The sequence below is a fragment of the Eumetopias jubatus genome, unplaced genomic scaffold, assembly GCF_037043125.1.
Source record: "Eumetopias jubatus isolate StellerSeaLion01/CBP00866 unplaced genomic scaffold, mEumJub1_p1.0 scaffold_4, whole genome shotgun sequence".
In the NCBI taxonomy this organism is placed as follows: Eukaryota; Metazoa; Chordata; class Mammalia; order Carnivora; family Otariidae; genus Eumetopias; species Eumetopias jubatus.
The window spans coordinates 75802628-75819298 of record NW_028274810.1 but is presented as its reverse complement, the minus strand read 5'-3'; the positions used below and the strand labels follow the sequence as shown (position 1 = coordinate 75819298).

At 42.6% G+C, this 16671-nt stretch overlaps 1 protein-coding gene, 1 long non-coding RNA gene and 1 pseudogene across 4 annotated transcripts; 2 read left to right on the top strand and 1 right to left on the bottom strand.

Moving 5' to 3' along the window:
* Nucleotides 1–128: 128 nt before the first annotated feature.
* On the top strand, nt 129–9389 carry LOC148164536 (uncharacterized). Of its 2 annotated transcripts, none has more exons than XR_015767989.1 (3): nt 129–1180; nt 3259–3321; nt 8956–9389. It is a non-coding gene; the product is annotated as an uncharacterized LOC148164536 (long non-coding RNA). The 2 variants fall into 2 exon arrangements; XR_015767990.1 differs by lacking the exon at nt 8956–9389 and adding an exon at nt 5595–6067.
* Nucleotides 4135–6069, bottom strand: LOC114224177 (adenylyl cyclase-associated protein 1-like; annotated as a pseudogene).
* Nucleotides 9390–9400: 11 nt separating the features above from the next.
* On the top strand, nt 9401–15408 carry EXO5 (exonuclease 5). Of its 2 annotated transcripts, XM_028123233.2 has the most exons (3): nt 9401–9554; nt 10091–10259; nt 13898–15408. In XM_028123233.2, exon 3 carries the CDS (start codon nt 13918–13920, stop codon nt 15031–15033), a length of 1116 nt encoding a protein of 371 aa, XP_027979034.1. In that variant the 5' UTR covers nt 9401–9554; nt 10091–10259; nt 13898–13917; the 3' UTR covers nt 15034–15408. The 2 variants fall into 2 exon arrangements, with proteins under 2 accessions (XP_027979034.1, XP_087878607.1); XM_088022481.1 differs by lacking the exon at nt 10091–10259 and having other exon boundaries at nt 9467–9554.
* The last annotated feature ends 1263 nt before the right edge of the window (nt 15409–16671 follow it).

The window sequence follows — 16671 nt, the reverse complement described above, 5'->3', positions numbered from 1 at the left end:
CAAATTAAATTCAGCATAATGGAAAGTGCACACATAATTGTTACCTTTCTGATTTCATGGTGGATTAGTTATTCTCCGTGGGCATTCACTCATTTATAGACTAACAATTGGGAAGAACTGTCAAAAATATCACCACCCCTATTTTTTAAGTAAACTTTTATTTTTTTTTTTAATGGGGAAACTTAAAAATGGTGTAAGGCTCAAAAGGCAGAGTTGTATAAGTGAAAAATCCTTTTCCTACATTACCCCCCACCACCAAATTTTTTATAGAGGCAACCACTTTATGCGCCCTTCCAGAGATTTTTCTGTTTGTATCCAAGAGAATACAAACACAGAGTTTTTAAGCAAAAATGGCAGCCTCCTTTGTAAACACATCTGCACATTACTTTTATTACTTAACCATATATCATGAAGATCATTCCATATTCGTAAAGTGCCTACTAATTGTTTTTTACAACTGCATAATATCCTGTGGTTTGTACTTTGTTTAGCTAGTTCACTGTGGATGGACTTTTGGATTTCCAGTCTTTTGTTGCAATGAATAGTCTTAACATTTTTTTTTTAACTTCTCTCACATGTAAGTATATATGTAGGGTAAATTCCAAGAACTGGAATCTCTTAACTAGAGGGAATGTGCATTTTTATGATGGATATTGCCAAACTGGCCTTCATAGAGAGGTTGGACCAACTTATTTTCCTATCAGCAAGATAGAGAACTGTAGGAGCTGCCTGATGCTGAAGCATGTCCTGGACCAACTGCCCTTTCAATCATCACTGTTTGTCTCAGTAACTTAGCATAGAGGTACCAGCTGAGCTGCATCCCCAGGAAGAGGGGTGCTTGCCATTCCTGGAGCCAGAGAGGAATCTGCATCTTCCTGAACAGCAGCCAAGCCCACCAAAATCTCAGCTGGAGAAGGAGAAACTCTTTCTCCACCAACTGCTCCAGTCCCTGACTTCTGAGGCTAGAGCTGCCTGATCAATGAGAGTCCCTTTAAGGAGACCAATACACTTAGCAAGTAAAATTTTGGCTGCAGCCCGTCTGATGGAATGGAGGAACACTGACAATTGAGTCAGGGTACTTAGATGGCAGGGTGTCCCGTGGATGATCAACCACACAGCCTTTTACAGGATGGTTATGTTAGCAAGTTACAGTTAACACATGGAGGAAGACAGAAAAGAGGTAGGGTGTGACTTTCTAATAAGCATTAATGAATGAATGAGAGCATTAATTAACATTGCTTATGTTGTGAAAGCTGGGCACCAAGACTAGGACCACATGGTTTTGTACATGTTCATTTTTCAATCTGGTAAACATTTATTACAGTTTTAGTGATTCTGTAAAATGGTAATGGATTTCCCGATTTCCATCCCACAGCCACTACTCCAGTTATAAACCAAAGCCTGGCACCTAGATCCTCCATTGTAGCTGGTGCTACTTTAGAGTTCCATCTCCCATTTTCCTCTTTCCCGTGTGGGCTCTGACTAAGCTCAGTAGATTAGTTGAGACTCTGGTCAAATAACACAAATCATTTGGGGGCAATTTAAGTCTCAAAGTGGGGGTGTTATTAGAGGGATATTGGGGTATCCTGTAATTCATGGGCTGCAACACATTCTAACAGCAGACTGGAACTAGCACCTGAAACACTTGAGAAAACGCAGGCAGCTTTCTCTCCATCTCTCACCTGTGTTTTTTATGTTTTTTTTTTAACACCTTGTAGCAAATCACAGTTACCATCAGCTCCAGATTTTATATATATTGTTTCCATCACCCAGAAAAAAGATACTGTCTTCTCTTTCTTACTTCCTATCTTAAAATCCTAGGGAAGATCTCTTATTGGCCCTGCCAGGTCAGGTGCCCACCTCTAGGTAGGCAGAGAACTTCTGTGGGAACCATGTGGATGGTGTGAATTGGGTGGGGGGTGTCTGGAGGGGCAAGAGAGCAGAAAGCGTTACTGTTCATAGAATTCCAGATCCTAACTCACTTTTTGACAACAGCTCATAGGATCAGAATTTTAGAACTGGACAGGGTCTAGGAATTCACTTAATTAGAACTCCTCACTTTAGGGACACCTGGGTGGCTCAGTCAGTTAAGTGTCTGCCTTCGGCTCAGGTCATGATCCCCGGGTACTTAGATTGAGTGCTGCATTAGGCTCCTTGCTCATCGGACACCTTGCTTCTCCCTCTGCCTGCCACTCCCCCTGCTTGTGCTTTCTCTCTCTGACAAATAAAATCTTAAAAAAAAAAAACCTCACTTTATAGATGAAACAGAGTCCCCCTTAATTATTGATGTCCTTGAGTTGTATTTTCGAGCATTTTTCCTCCAGGTTTGGCTTAGCTTTCCAAACACCTGCCCTTAATGGCTACACAAAGCTGTCCTTTGCCATTCTTAGTTTTATTTCTTAGATCTGCTATTGCTTCAGGAGGTCTTAATAACTTTAGAGCCTATCCATTGGTTTTGCCTATTTCCGCCTGTTCCTTCTTTCTGGTTATCTTACAGGCACTTCCTCTGCTGATCACATAAATGCTCTTCCCGGGGCGCCTCGGGGGCTCAGTCGTTAAGCGTCTGCCTTAGGCTCAGGTCAAGATCCCAGGGTCCTGGGATCAAGCCCCGCATCGGGCTTCCTGCTCCGCGGGAAGCCATCTCCCTCTCCCACTCCTCCTGCTTGTGTTCCCTCTCTTGCTGTGTCTCTCTTTGTCAAATAAATAAAATCTTTTAAAAAAATAAATGCTCTTCCCCAGGGCTATGTCCTTAGGCATGGTCTTTTCTCAAGCTACACATTTTGTCTGATTTTTTAACATCTCAACACTTTTTAAATCTACATCTCTACCTTAGGAATCTCTCCTGAACTCCAGAACATTATAGTCAACATCCTACTGAATATCTCCATTTGGATATCCCATAGTCACCTCAAAGTATGTCCAAAACTCAACTCATAATCTTTTCAATGAAATCTGTACCCTCAATCCAGGGAGTGGTACCACCCTCTATCCAATTCTCCAGTTTAAACTTCCTCCCCTTCTCATCCATCACCTCCCTCAGTCACTAAGTCCGATATACTCCATTTGGGATGTCTTCACTATCTTCCTCTCCATTCCCATTGTCAGTTCTTTAATTAGGCTGTTAGCACATCCTAACTGCTTAAATAGGGTTCCAACTGGTTTTTCTATAATCTGGACTCATCTTTTTTTTTTTAAGTTTGTTATTAATTGGTTCTATTTTCTGTATAATTTTAAGTACATAAAGATTTATTTCCACAGGCCTCGGGAAATGGGTCAAAGACACAGGACAATCTCTTCCCACCAAAAAAGTTGCATATTTTGGTAAGTGTCCTAGAGAGAAAAACTGTAATTTACCTTAGCAGTGCTGTGCAAGATTCTTACATAAGACCTAAAACCAGGCTACGGTGGAGATTTTTGTCCTTTGTTCAGGTGCCCAGACAGAAACCAAAAGCAGTTGAGCATGACGGGGCAGCGGAGGCAGTGAAGGTGGAGGACAGGCACCTAGCACGGAAGGAGGAAGGAATTCCAGATTCCTTGGAATGGTGTTTTCCTTTTCTTGTTTTTCTTTTCTTTTCTTGTTTAAGTCGTCTCTATAGGAAGGTGCTGGGCAGGGATCCCAGTGAAAGGAAGGGGCCAAGACTCCTTAAACTGGCCTGGGTGCGGGGCACTGCCGCAGCGGCTCACACAGGAGAACCTACTCTCTCAGGTTCAAGCAGACCCAGGACAATGCAGAATAAAAGGAACACTTACGGGAAACAATTTTGCTTGGAATGCTAGCTGGCCAAGCTTCAGCCTTTGGTCCAGTGCAACCCCTGCCTCACTTGTCAACAGTGAAAAACTAGTTTGGTTAGAAGAATCAGCTAGAATCACACCAGCCTCTGCTAACTTCATGCTCATTGTTAGAAAAAGATGAACTTGTGTGAACATTCTGATCTGTTAATCCTTGGGGTCTGCTTCATTCTTCCCAAAAGGCTGTTTGTTGGTCAAATAGCCCACAAAGGCTGAAAGCTTAAACACACCAGTCCTAGTGTGCGGTTCCTTAAGAATGGACTGGCGGTGTGGTTGAGCCGATAGGAAAAAGATCAACTGACCTGCTCTCCCGCCCCAAATCTAGGTATATTTCAGTGAAGGCAGTGCTTCTCAAAGCAGAGAAGCAGTTTAAGAGCAGAAAGGTAGAGGAAATCTAGAAAAGAACCGTCTTGATACAGATTTATCCCATGGTGTGAGGGAGAGGGCAAAGGACCCAGTGGCACTTCGCTTATCCAGCAATTTCGTCACTGTGGGTGACCAACTTCTGCCCATGCCATAGGGTCTTGAACTGCTCAGGGCCTGGGAATTTATTAGAGTCACTGCCTTCTGCAGGAATGAGGAAATTCATCTCAGAAGATTTGGCACTGGGGTGCCTGGGTGGCTCAGTCAGTTAGGCATCTGCCTTCGGCTCAGGTCATGATCCCAGGGGTCCAGGGATTGAGCCCAGAGTCAGGCTCCCTGCTCAGCAGGGAGTCTGGCTCTCCCTCCTCCCTCCCCCAATCCCCTGCTCATTCTTTCTCTCTCTCAAATAAATAAAATCTTTTAAAAGAGAAAGTTTGGCAGTAACTATCTTGCAATCCAGGGAATTCTTGCTTGGCATGTGGCAGCCATCTGTTTTGTTGATGAAAATGGTTGGCACTTTACCCATTACCTGAACTTTGACATCCCTACTATTGATTATCTCCATAATGCCTACCATGTCATCAAACACCAGACCAAGTTTCTTAGTTATCTACTGTAATGGAGTTAATTTTGCCCTTGATTTGCAATGTCATATTCACACACTTGTATATATAAGCCACCTGTTTCAGCTCTGTGTCATCAATCACCAGGCTGGAAACATTCTCCTGATTTTCCACTCTCCACTTTTTTTTTTTAAAGATTTTATTTATTTATTCATGAGAAACAGAGACAGGCAGAGGGAGAGGCAGGCTCCCCGCGGAGCAGGGAGCCTGATGCGGGACTCGATCCCATGACCCTGGGATCACGACCTGAGCTGAAGGGAGACGCTCAACTGACTGAGCCACCCAAGTACCCCCCACTCTCCACTTCTTTACCTCCAGTTCAAATACGGCCGGCTCCTTCTTTGTGGTTGGTTTGGTGGATGGGCTGACTCCTGGTTTAGGTGCAGAGAATGGTTTGGGGCCACTTCATACTGGACCACTCTGAGCCTTCAGGGCAGGGTTCTTGTGAGTCTTCATGTCATCAGATACATGTTTAAGGACATGTGTGATGCTCTCCCCCTGATTAATCTGTGCAAACAGTGCTGAGTGGGAAGCAGACTCATCTGAGCCTGAATGGTGGGGACTTCTATGGGGAGGGTCTGTTGCGGTGGTGGGGGACCTGATCCAGCAGAAGGGCCAGATGGCAATCCACTTAGTTCTGCCACAGGCCCCGTTTTGGTCCAGGCCAGTCCAGTGGGACAGAACTTAATGTAAGCCTGTAGCTCTGTGCATATACTCAAGTAAGCTTTGACACAGTCTGCATGCTTCTCATCAACATCTTTGTACTCGAGGACTAGGTTTGTATAAAACATGGCAGCATCATTCATTCCTTTCACATAGGAACCAGGCTTGGGAGCCACAGCCACTCAACCCAGGGCCTGGATACTTTTGCTGACAGCTGACAGGTGATTGAACAACTTGCTGCCTCAGATCTCCCTGAAGGTTACCACTTCTTGGATCTGCTCTGAGATGGGTGCCAACAAATCAGAAAGCTTATTAAGCCTGCTGGCTCCTGGCACTGAGAAGCTGTAACCAAGAGAGCTTGCTCCAAATTCAGACCTGTGTGGACCATCCCTGCATGTTTCTATACATCTCCCCCAATCTTTACTGATCTGCAGGTACTCTGCCACAGGACCGGCAAGCAGCGAGTCAAATACCTGCACATCTGGGGTGGCTCCTGCTTTCGGAGCACTGTCTCCAGACCCACAGTGCATGTCAGAGGCATGGGATACTGCCTCCAGGCGGCCCACTGCCCTGTCCAATCTTTCTACCAGATTTTGCATGTCAGCCATAATGTATCACCTGCTCAGAGTTCTGCCTCCCCTCCAGACTTGGACTCATTTTTCTATCCTCCCCACTGCTGCTAGAGTGATCATTCCAAAACACATATTTAATCAAACTTAATCTAATTGAATCACATTGCTTAAAACCCCTCAATGGGTTCTCATAACTTGAAGATAAACTTCATCTTCTGTATTCTTCTTAATACACAACACTTGGCATACAGCATTACCTATTTTTCCGGCAGTAGCTCCCAAATTTCCCCTCAAGCAGACTTTGCTCCACTCATAAAGATGTTATAGTCCTGTAAATATTCCATTCAATATATTGCATGGTTTCTGGTCCTCATTTGTGCTATTTTTCTTTGTTCTGCCTAATTTCTTTGTTCAGTTAGCTCCTACTTATCCTCCCAGATTAAATTTGTGTCACATCATCAGGGAATACTACACACAATTTATGCCTTCTCAGATGAACACTTGAATTTTTGGCTGAATTTACTAAATAAAGAGGCCTTATCTTACAGGATTTTTAAAATCAAAGACTGACAACATGGGGTTATAATATTACTCTGGAATCAGTGTGTAAGACCATGGGGTTAACATGAAGCAATAGTCATACAATAGTGCATGACTTCAATTTGCTTCAAGTTGTTGCTTGCTTTACTTCCTTTTCTTATCCTTGCTACTGTAGGTTTGCATTTCCAAAAAGAAAAAGAAAAAAAATCTAATCTTTGCTCTAGGCTCTGTTTTCTGGAAGACTCTGGCTAAGGCAAACTTATAACCCCAGTTTGATTAATCAGGGTTAAGGGGACAATTTTTGGATTCGTCTTTGTGGTATTAGGGAAATAGACTTCCTTTTTTTGCCACTAGACACAAATCTGGAAGGCTATATTCCTGAAAGCTACTGGCAGTGGAAAAGGAGGGAGGCTGCTTAGAAATGGAGCAAACACAGAAGACCCAAGAAATGGAGACAGAAAACTCTGGTTACACTATTTGATCCCTGGGTCAAGCCTCACCTGAAGCTGTAGAAACCTGGGTTTCCAATCTCTTATAAATGAATAAACCCTAATTGATTCAAAGCTCCAGATGTTCTACATCTGAAGCTGACTGTTTTTAGAAGAACCATGCCTCAGTCTTACATCCTTAGCGCAGTCTGACATCCTTAGCTTATTTCCCCCTCCTCAACCTCTTCACTTAGGGCCATTTTCTCTGGCTCTCTCCAAGCAAGCAATGCCCTTTTCAATTACCAGAAACAGGTGTTTGGCTAAAGAGAGCCTGATCTTAATATGTGGAAGAAAAGATTTTCAAATGCAGAATATTGCCAGTGGGGTTCTCTTGAGCATATAAAAATTATGTTAATAACTATTCTAGCACCTGTGAGAAACACAAATGAGCAAAATAAATTCCCTGCCCTTAGGCTCTGATGCCCTAGAGCAGCACTGTCCAAGAGAAATACAAGTGAGCCACAACACAAATGTGACCAAATAGGTAATTTAAGATTTTCTGGCAGCTACATAAATATAATAAAAATAAGTAAAAGTAACTTTAAAATATATTCATTTGACCCAATATATCCAAAATATTATAATTTCAATATGTAATCAATATAAAATTATGTGTTATTTTTTTTTTTTTTTTGGTACTAAGTCTTCAAAATCTAGTATTTTGTAGTTACAGAGTAGATCTTTTTGGACTAGCCACATTTCCAGTGCTCAAGAGCACCACATGTGGCTAGTGGTTACTTCATTGAACAGTGCAGCTCTAGAGAGTAATCATACAGAGAAACACTTTTATCATATAGACTCTTATATGATAGACTGTAATCAGTGTGAGGTTGGAGGTACAAATCTCGTGCTCTGAAAGAGGAAGGAAAGATGGAAAGAGGCAAGCAGATCATTTGTGTCTAACAGTATTTCCATGGTTACAGATCTCGCTGGAGATGGATGAATTATATCAATGAGTTTTGTATAGGAATGGGCCTTACATGCCCACACTTCTTAGGATATAGCCTTTTGGGGAAAGGACATCACTTTCTAAAATTTGAGCCCCACAGTGTTGAGAATGAAAGCTTTGGGGAACATGATCCTACTGTCTTGGGACTCTCTCCTGCTTCACTCCCCCCAGCAGCATACCCTACACTGCAAACTTCATTTGAAGACAGGTCCATGTGTGAAAGGGTTGAGGAGAGGCTTTCCCAGCTTTGGAAGTTACATTTTGGCTACAGAAGATTATACTGGGGAGGAGGCAGAAACCTTCTCCAGCCTCAACCCAGCAATGCTGGGTTTTCAATACTTAGTATTTACTCATTTCACTTGATTAAAAAGATTGTCCTCAACTTTCATATTTCTAAGATCAAGCACATTTTCCTACACAACCAGAAAAGCATTATCACACCCAGGGTACTTATAATTGATAGATACTATTATCTAATACACAAGTCACATTTAACTTCCCCAACTGTCCTTTCTAGTATTCTGTATTTTATTTTTAAGAAATCTTTGCCTATTTTGAAGTCCAAACAATAGTTTCCTGTATTATATTCTAAAAGCTTTCTAGTTTAGCTTTTCACATTTAAGACTTTAATACTCCTGGAATTGATTTTTGTGAGGAAGTAAGGTAAGAGGTCTCATTTCATATTATTTTTTTCATAAGGATACCCTATCGTCACAGAACCTTCATTGAAAAGACCATCTTTTCTCCGTTGCTATGTGATGCCACCTTTATTGTAAATTAAATTTCCCATATGTGATAAAACTGTAAAGAAAAGCAAGGAAGGGACTGTCCTAAAAGTCAGGCTAGTGTGTTTCCTCAAGAAGGGGGTATGGGAGTGTATTTGGAAAGGAACTATCGCTTTTCTGTTTTTGATCTAACGATGACATATCTTTTCAATACTTAATATTTACCTTTATTTTCCATTTCAGAATATAGCTGTGTTTATAAAGGTTAAAAGGCGGGCGCCAGCATCTTTGCAAAGGAGTTCGTGGTTGTTCTCAGCTGCGAACGCCGGCGCGAGAAGCAAGGTGGTGCGGAATCTAAGAAAGACAAAGCCAAGACCGCAGCACTGAACGGACAGAGGCCGGTGCACGGCCGGGAGAAGGACGGGCCCACACCTCTCTCGGACCCCGGCTTGCAGCTAGCCGGGACCCCCGCCGCGGTGAGAGCTTCCGGGTCAGGCGACAGCGCGAATCCGTCCAGAATTAAGCCACACGCACAGCCCGCGCCGCGCGGGGACAGCCTGCCCAAGGCCTCTCCCTCACCTTAGCGGCCTCCTCGCCCCGCGGCGAAAGGGAGTCCGCTCCGGCCGGGGACTCGCGAGGACCAGGTGGTGCCGCTGAGGCCTCTGGGAGGGGGCGGGTCTGGGGAGGCCGCTGAGCGTTCTGGGTGTGCTTTCCACCCGGGTCCGTGCTCGCTCCGCTGCTCTCTGCCCAAGCTCGGCCTGCTGGTCGTGGGCAGCGTCCGCGAGCAGTTCCGAGGCCGCGGCGGAGCCGAGAAGAGCCCGGGGTTCGAAGGAGTAGCTAAGGTTAGAGCAAGGCCGGCGAATGAGGGTGGGGAGCTGAGGGGCTGCGGTGTGGACCGCAGGGGTCTGCCCCCGCGGCCCCCGGATGGGAGCGGTCCCCGGGCAGCGGCTCGTCGTGTCTGCCCTCGCAGGCCAGGCTCCTGTGGCTTCTGGACTTTTCGCGGAGGTCCACTGGGACCCCTTCCCGAGGCCGGCGACCCCTTGCTGCCATTTCCGGCTCCTCCAAGACGTGGTGGGGAGTGCTCAGTAAACTTCAGGGCGGACGTGGAATTCCTGGGCCGACAGGTCGTTTGGGGCTCTTGGAAAGGCCCTTGCTGGAGGCGAGCGCTCTCGGAGCCCAGCTCCGGGCTGCTCCGAACAAGTCAGGATGTTGAGGGTGAAGGTCGTGGCAGCCCCACAGGCAGCAGGAACCCATCAGAGAAGAAAAGTCTCTCACCTGAGTCTCTGCAAAGGACCTGGGCTGAGGTTTGGGGCTGGAAGAGGGAACTGATCTTGGACTCCTGGGGGACTTTGGTTATTTTTTACTCTTTTGCTTGCAGGGAGCAAAGATTGGATTAAGTAACTACATCCGGGTTGTGGGAAAACGAAGAGATCATGGAGAATTTGATCCAGGAGAGGGGCAAGCGTTACCTAGCTTCTGCGATGGGCAACAGCCTGTGCCGAGGGGATCAGAGAGGAGGATATGGAGCAATGTGAGGGACTGGTCAGGTGAGAAAGGACCAAAAGTCCCCGTTCTGCCACAGCACGGCGCAGAGTTGCTAATCTGGATTCTTCAGTGCAGACCTGGTTTTTCAGAGCTCCTTTCTCCTCCCCTAGCCGTGCGTCATTTTAGCATTCTGCACTTCCTGGTGTGGAGAAAGATCAGCCAAGTCCCAGGGGAGTAGAAGTTTCCTCTCTCCTAAAGTTTAATCTCATTTGTCAGAGGGAATAGAATAGATCTCTTCCGTGGGAAGGGGAAGGAGATCCACATTTCTTGAATGTTAGTATGTATATAATGTTTTATCATTATTGTGGGTAGCTGAGTACGGTTGGAAGGAGTACTCTAAAGTGTCAGTAGCTTCAGGAAAAGGAAAAACTTGCCCAAGAATACTCATGAGGCAAGTAGCATCCTACTAAATATGAACTGCCCTAGTCAGGATAAGGTTTAGAATCTAGATCCGTAGGACCCCAGACTCTTGACACTGGTATTGCTGGTATTTCCTGAATATTTTATTTCATTCACTTACCACCTAATAATTGTTGCCATTCCTATGTACTACCTGTATTGTTATTTTCATATTTTAAATTTTTTCCTTTCATTTATTTAAAAACCAAACTTGTCCTAAGAAACACTCTCTATGAAATTATACATTTGATGGAAACTCTAATAGCTTTATATTCTGAGATACATCTGAAAATGTTGACCTTTGTGCCATGTAAAATCATCTCATGTTAGAAAGATACAAACTTGCATTAGGGACACAATGTACTGCATCATGCCCTTGCCTGGATTTTTTCTGCATAGGAAAGTCCAGGCAACACATCTGAGTCTAAATTGTCCATCACCAGTGTATTGTTTTCTTCTTTTAGATGAATAATTCCACAGAGAATGCCCTGTTTCTGTGTCTTCCCTGCATAACATTTCACTTAACCTATTCAGGGCTACCCTATTCTCAGTATGTAAAACAAGTACAAAATCCATACCTCAGGAGCTTACTCTCTCTTTGGGAGTTAATACTCACACGTGAATTAATCTAAAACAGTACTGTCCAATAGAACTTTCTGTGGTCAGGGAAATGTTCTATATCTTTGCCTTATGATGTACTACCCACTAGCCACATGTAGCTATTGAGCACTTGAAATGCGCCTAATGCAACAGAGAAATTGAGTTTTAAATTTTATTTTAGTTAATTTAAATAGCCACATGTGGCTGATGGCTACATATCAGACAGCCCAGGTCTAAATATTTGGAAAAAAAATATTTTCAAGGTCCGTTGATTTGGATTTAGTGCCCTCCCACTTGGGGGGGGAACACCCCAATATATGTTAATTGCCATTTAACTTCAATTTCTTGACAGAGAGTAAAGATTCTCTCCAACTTACAGGGACTTCATAGTTCAACTAACATTATTCATTTTGAAACAGTCATCATCTGAGGCACATTTATAATTTAAGACACTTTTTTTAAAGATTTTATTTATTTGAGAGAGAGAGGGTGCATGAGAGGGGATAGGGTCAGAGGGAGAAGCAGACTCCCCACAGAGCAGGGGGAGCCCGATGCAGGACTCGATCCCAGGACTCCAGGATCATGACCCGAGCTGAAGGCAGTCGCTTAACCAACTGAGCCACCCAGGCATTGCATATAATTTAAGACACTTGTACAAATGTGTAGCTTCTGTGTTTTATTACTATTAAAGTATATCCTGTACTTTATAGGATATAAGCAGAAGTCTTCACATTGTATTACATTGCAAATAACTTTTATTCCAGCTATATCTATGTTTTCTTTCATTAGGGACGTTTAGTGTATTTAAAAAAATGATTAAGTACAACCATAACTAATCTTAATACCATTTTCAAGGTATCAATTCTTAAGCTTTTAATATGGGAGTTGGTGTAGTCAATTTATTCATTGCTTATTAGACTAGAGAAAACTTGGCTCAAAGTTACCTCAATCAGTTTAAATTCTGTGTCAGATTATTTTCCTGGCACCCAAGGTCAAATACTGGTGGAGTGGTCATAACCTTGTTTTGTTTTGTCTTGTCTCCATGCTAGATTAGATATGTGAGGTTAGGAAGAAGGCTTAAGAAGAGTATCTTTACAGGATAATTTGCCTAGTTTCTTAGGATTAAAAATGTTTGAGAGACAAAGTAAATCAAACATAATGTGTGGTCTTTGTTTCCTGGTTTAAAGAAAAGCTATCCAAGACATTTTAGGGCAGTTGGGAAATTTGAGTATGGATGGTAGTATTAGGGACTTATTAATTTTGTTAGATGTGATAACAATATTGTAGTTAATGTAGGAGAATGTCCTTATCTAGAAATGTATGCTGAAGCATTTATACCTGAAATGTTACGATATCTATAATTTACTTTAAAATAGCCAAAATAAAATAATCCAAAAAATGCACACATGAAAGATGCAAATACAACATATCAACAATTGTTTATCTACATGGTATGTATATAGGTGTTCATTGTTCTATTTCTCTGTATATGTGAAATTTCTTGCAGTAAAAATTTTAAAAAGAGTACCTGTCCCACAGTAGAGTAGTGAGGTATTGGATGTGAAGCACTTGGCTCAGTGTCTGGCACTCAATAACTGCACAATAAAATATTCACTATTATAGTAAATACAGTGATATTTTATAATGCTTATTGACAGATATTTTCCATCATAAGCTAATTCCTTGTGGAGGGAAAAAATAAACTTAGTGGGAAACACCAATTTCTGTAATGTTAGGAGGGTAATTTATAAAGTCTGTATGGGTAAAGTAGAACCCACCAAGAGCTTTTCCTTTTTGCCATTTCCTTGATATATCTCAAATATAAAAAGCAACTGATTTCCACATGTTGCTGTGAACATCCTCTCTCATTACTTCATGCCAATAATTTGTGTGTGAGCAGATCTATTTATATTTATTTATAGTTAGTCTTTGAATTTTGCCATACCCTGTTCCTGAGAGCTACATTTAAAAACAGTCATTATGGAGCTGATTTTTCTCAAGGAACAGTTTGTAATTGAGTTTTATTTTCCTAGTCAAGGACTTTGTATTGAAGGAATTGTAGAAACGGACACAGTTTTACCAACATTGCCCCAACATTTACAAAGATCTGTACTCACTTAAAATAATAATGTCCCAAGTCAGGAGAATTTTGAAGCAGAAAAGGCAAACCTCAATCTCCTTTTATTTTATTATTTTTTTTTAAATATTTTATTTATTTATTCGACAGAGCGAGAGAGGGAACACAAGCAGGGAGAGTGGGAGAGGGAGAAGCAGGCTTTCCACTGAGCAGGGAGCCAGAGGTGGGGTTCAGTCCCAGGACCCTGAGATCATGACCTGAGCTGAAGGCAGATGCCTAACCTACTGAGCCACACAGGCGCCCCTGACCTCAATCTCCTTTTAAATGAAGAGATTGAGGCCAAGGCAAATCTGTTACATTACTAATTGGTCATAAATAGATAGGCTTCTATTATTGAACACTACATCTGGAACTAATAATGTACTGTATGTTGGCTAATTGAATTTAAATGAAAAAAAATAGGCTTCTTTAAAGAATGTAAATAGTCATGATTCTTTTAACCTTATTAGAATTTGACAGTGCTTTGGAGAAATTTTTTATTTGTATAATACATTTCTTCAACAGGATATGCAGGGCTTTGTGCCATGGCAGAGACTGGGGAAGAGGTGTCAGCAGAGGCCTCAGGGTTCTCAGACTTGAGTGACTCAGAGTTTCTAGAGTATCTGGACCTGGAAGATACTCAAGAGTCAAGTGCTTCACTTAGCAAGCCTAGCCCTTCTTCTGAACTCCCTGGGAAGGATGGCAAGCTCATCAGCTTACCAAAGTGGAAAAGAAGATTGGATATCTCATCACCTATGGAGCGATTCCACCTTAACTATTTGTATGTCACTGACCTGTGTACTCAGGACTGGTGTGAACAGCAAATGGTATATGAAAGGGAGCTTCCTGGTTTCTTGGCTCCTGAGAAGGCGGCTGTTTTGGACGCTGGTGCCAGCATCCACCTAGCTAGAGAACTAGAAGTTCATGATCTTGTGACTATCCCCATCAATACTAAAGAAGATGCTTGGGCAGTTAAGTTTCTGAATATATTATCAATGATTCCTATCTTGCAGTCAGAAGGACGCATCAGAGAGTTTCCAGTGTTTGGAGAAGTGGAGGGTGTGCTGCTCGTTGGAGTAATTGATGAGCTGCACTATACAGCCAAGGGGGAACTGGAACTGGCTGAACTTAAGACACGCAGGCGCCCTATGCTCCCTCTGGAAGCCCAGAAAAAAAAAGACTGTTTTCAAGTCAACCTGTACAAATACATCTTTGATGCCATGGTTCAAGGGAAAGTGACCAGTGCCAGCCTAATCCACCACACAAAATTATGTCCAGACAAGCCACTAGGACCTTCAGTGCTGAGGCATGCCCAGCAGGGAGGCTTCTCTGTGAAGTCCTTGGGTGACCTCATGGAGCTAGTCTTCTTGTCTCTAACACTGTCTGACCTCCCAGTTATTGATATCCTGAAGATTGAGTATATCCACCAAGAGACTGCCACTGTGCTGGGTACAGAGATTGTGGCCTTTGAAGAGAAGGAGGTGAAAGGCAAACTGCAGCACTATATGGCCTACTGGATGGGCCACCGAGAGCCTCAAGGGGTTGATGTGGAGGAGGCTTGGAAGTGCCGGACATGCAACTATGCAGATATCTGTGAGTGGAGGAAGGGCGGTGGGATGCCCAGCTCCATTCTAGAGCCCCAAGCCAAAAAAGTGAAATGAACAGAAGGGTGTGCCTTCTTCAGGAACTTCAGAATATATCAGCAGAATAAAAGAGGACCAGTCGTTGAGCTTGGCTTTCATGGAGAGTGTTCTTATTTTGCTTCTTTTCATATTTCCTCAAATTCTAACCATTTAAATCATGACCAAGGTTCAAGGGTGAGTGGGAGGAATCTGGGATTATATGGTCTCTGGAACTTTGCTGTGAATTGCCAAGAAGACAGTTGCTCATCATGGCTGGAGCAAAAGGTATCCTTCAGCAATCATTGCTTTCCTAAGAAGATTCTGAAGTTTCTATTAAGTCTCTTTCCTATTTTTTATTAGTCAAGGCTTTCTACATTTTATATAATAAAATAAAATGAAATGCTGTTCAGGTCAGTTGAACTGATTTTTTTTTTTCATAATCTCAATCCTTCAAAGATGACCACTATAAATAGTTGTATGGTATTCCAAGCCTTTAAGTACATAACATAAACATATTTCTGAAGCAGAATTAGTGGAATGAGCACACCAAGAATTTAAAATAAGCATGATAAATATGCTCAAAGAAATAAGGGGAAACAAAGCAGGAGTAGGAGATCATAAAAAATGAAAACATTAGATATAAAAAATATAATATATGAAGTAACATGTAACAGTCACACCTTACAATACCACTCCTAGGGGTAGGCCAAGGGAAGCTCTTACACATATGAAGAAGAGTATACTTTGTAGTACTTTCACAATACCAAAACCTAAACCTAGAATGTATCCAGGTGCCCATCATCAGGAGAGTGTGGATAATGTATAGCAGCCAAAATAAATGAGCCACAATGACGTGCAACATAGGTGAATCTTAGCACAATATTAAATGAAAAGATAAGTCCCCAAAGGTTACATATGGTACGGTGCCCTTTTTATAAAGGGAGAACCAACAAAATTAAAAAACTTTTTTTTTTTTAAAGATTTTATTTATTTGAGAGAGAGACCACAAGAGGGGGTAGAGTCAGAGGGAGAAGCAGACTCCCTGCTGAGCAGGGAGCCTCATGTGGGACTTGATCCCCGGACTCCGGGATCATGACCTGAGCCGAAGGCTGTTGCTTACCTGACTGAGCCACCCAGGTGCCCAAAATTAAAAACATTTTAAGGAAAATGTGAAGATAGTGGAGAGGAATCTCAGTGCATTTCAGGAGGTGGTGAAACCCTTAACTGCGAACATCACCAAAGAGACCAGAGGAAAGAATGATACAGATATCACCTGGAAGGAAAAGGCTTGTTTATGCAGACACTACTGGAGAATTTGCGTAAGTAGATGGAGGGGGGAGAAGAGTTGGCAGAGGTGGGGTTTCCATATGAACTAGAAGGTCAAGAACCAGCAGAACATGGTGAATATTGTTAATGTGACTCCATGTTCTACATGAACTGGTAAAACCTGGGCATTTTTGGAGTTATGGTAAATTACCTCTGGAGGTGTTCTGAGCTACACATAAACTTTTCTTATGGACAATGGGAATCTTGTAATAATAACTCTCATTTACTGAATGAGTGTTATGTGCCAGGCATTGTGCTAAGAACTTTTATGATTAAATCTGTATATCCATTATTATCCCTGATGAGGGAATTGAGGCTTAGAAGCCATCTAAAACTTGCCCGAGATCCTAC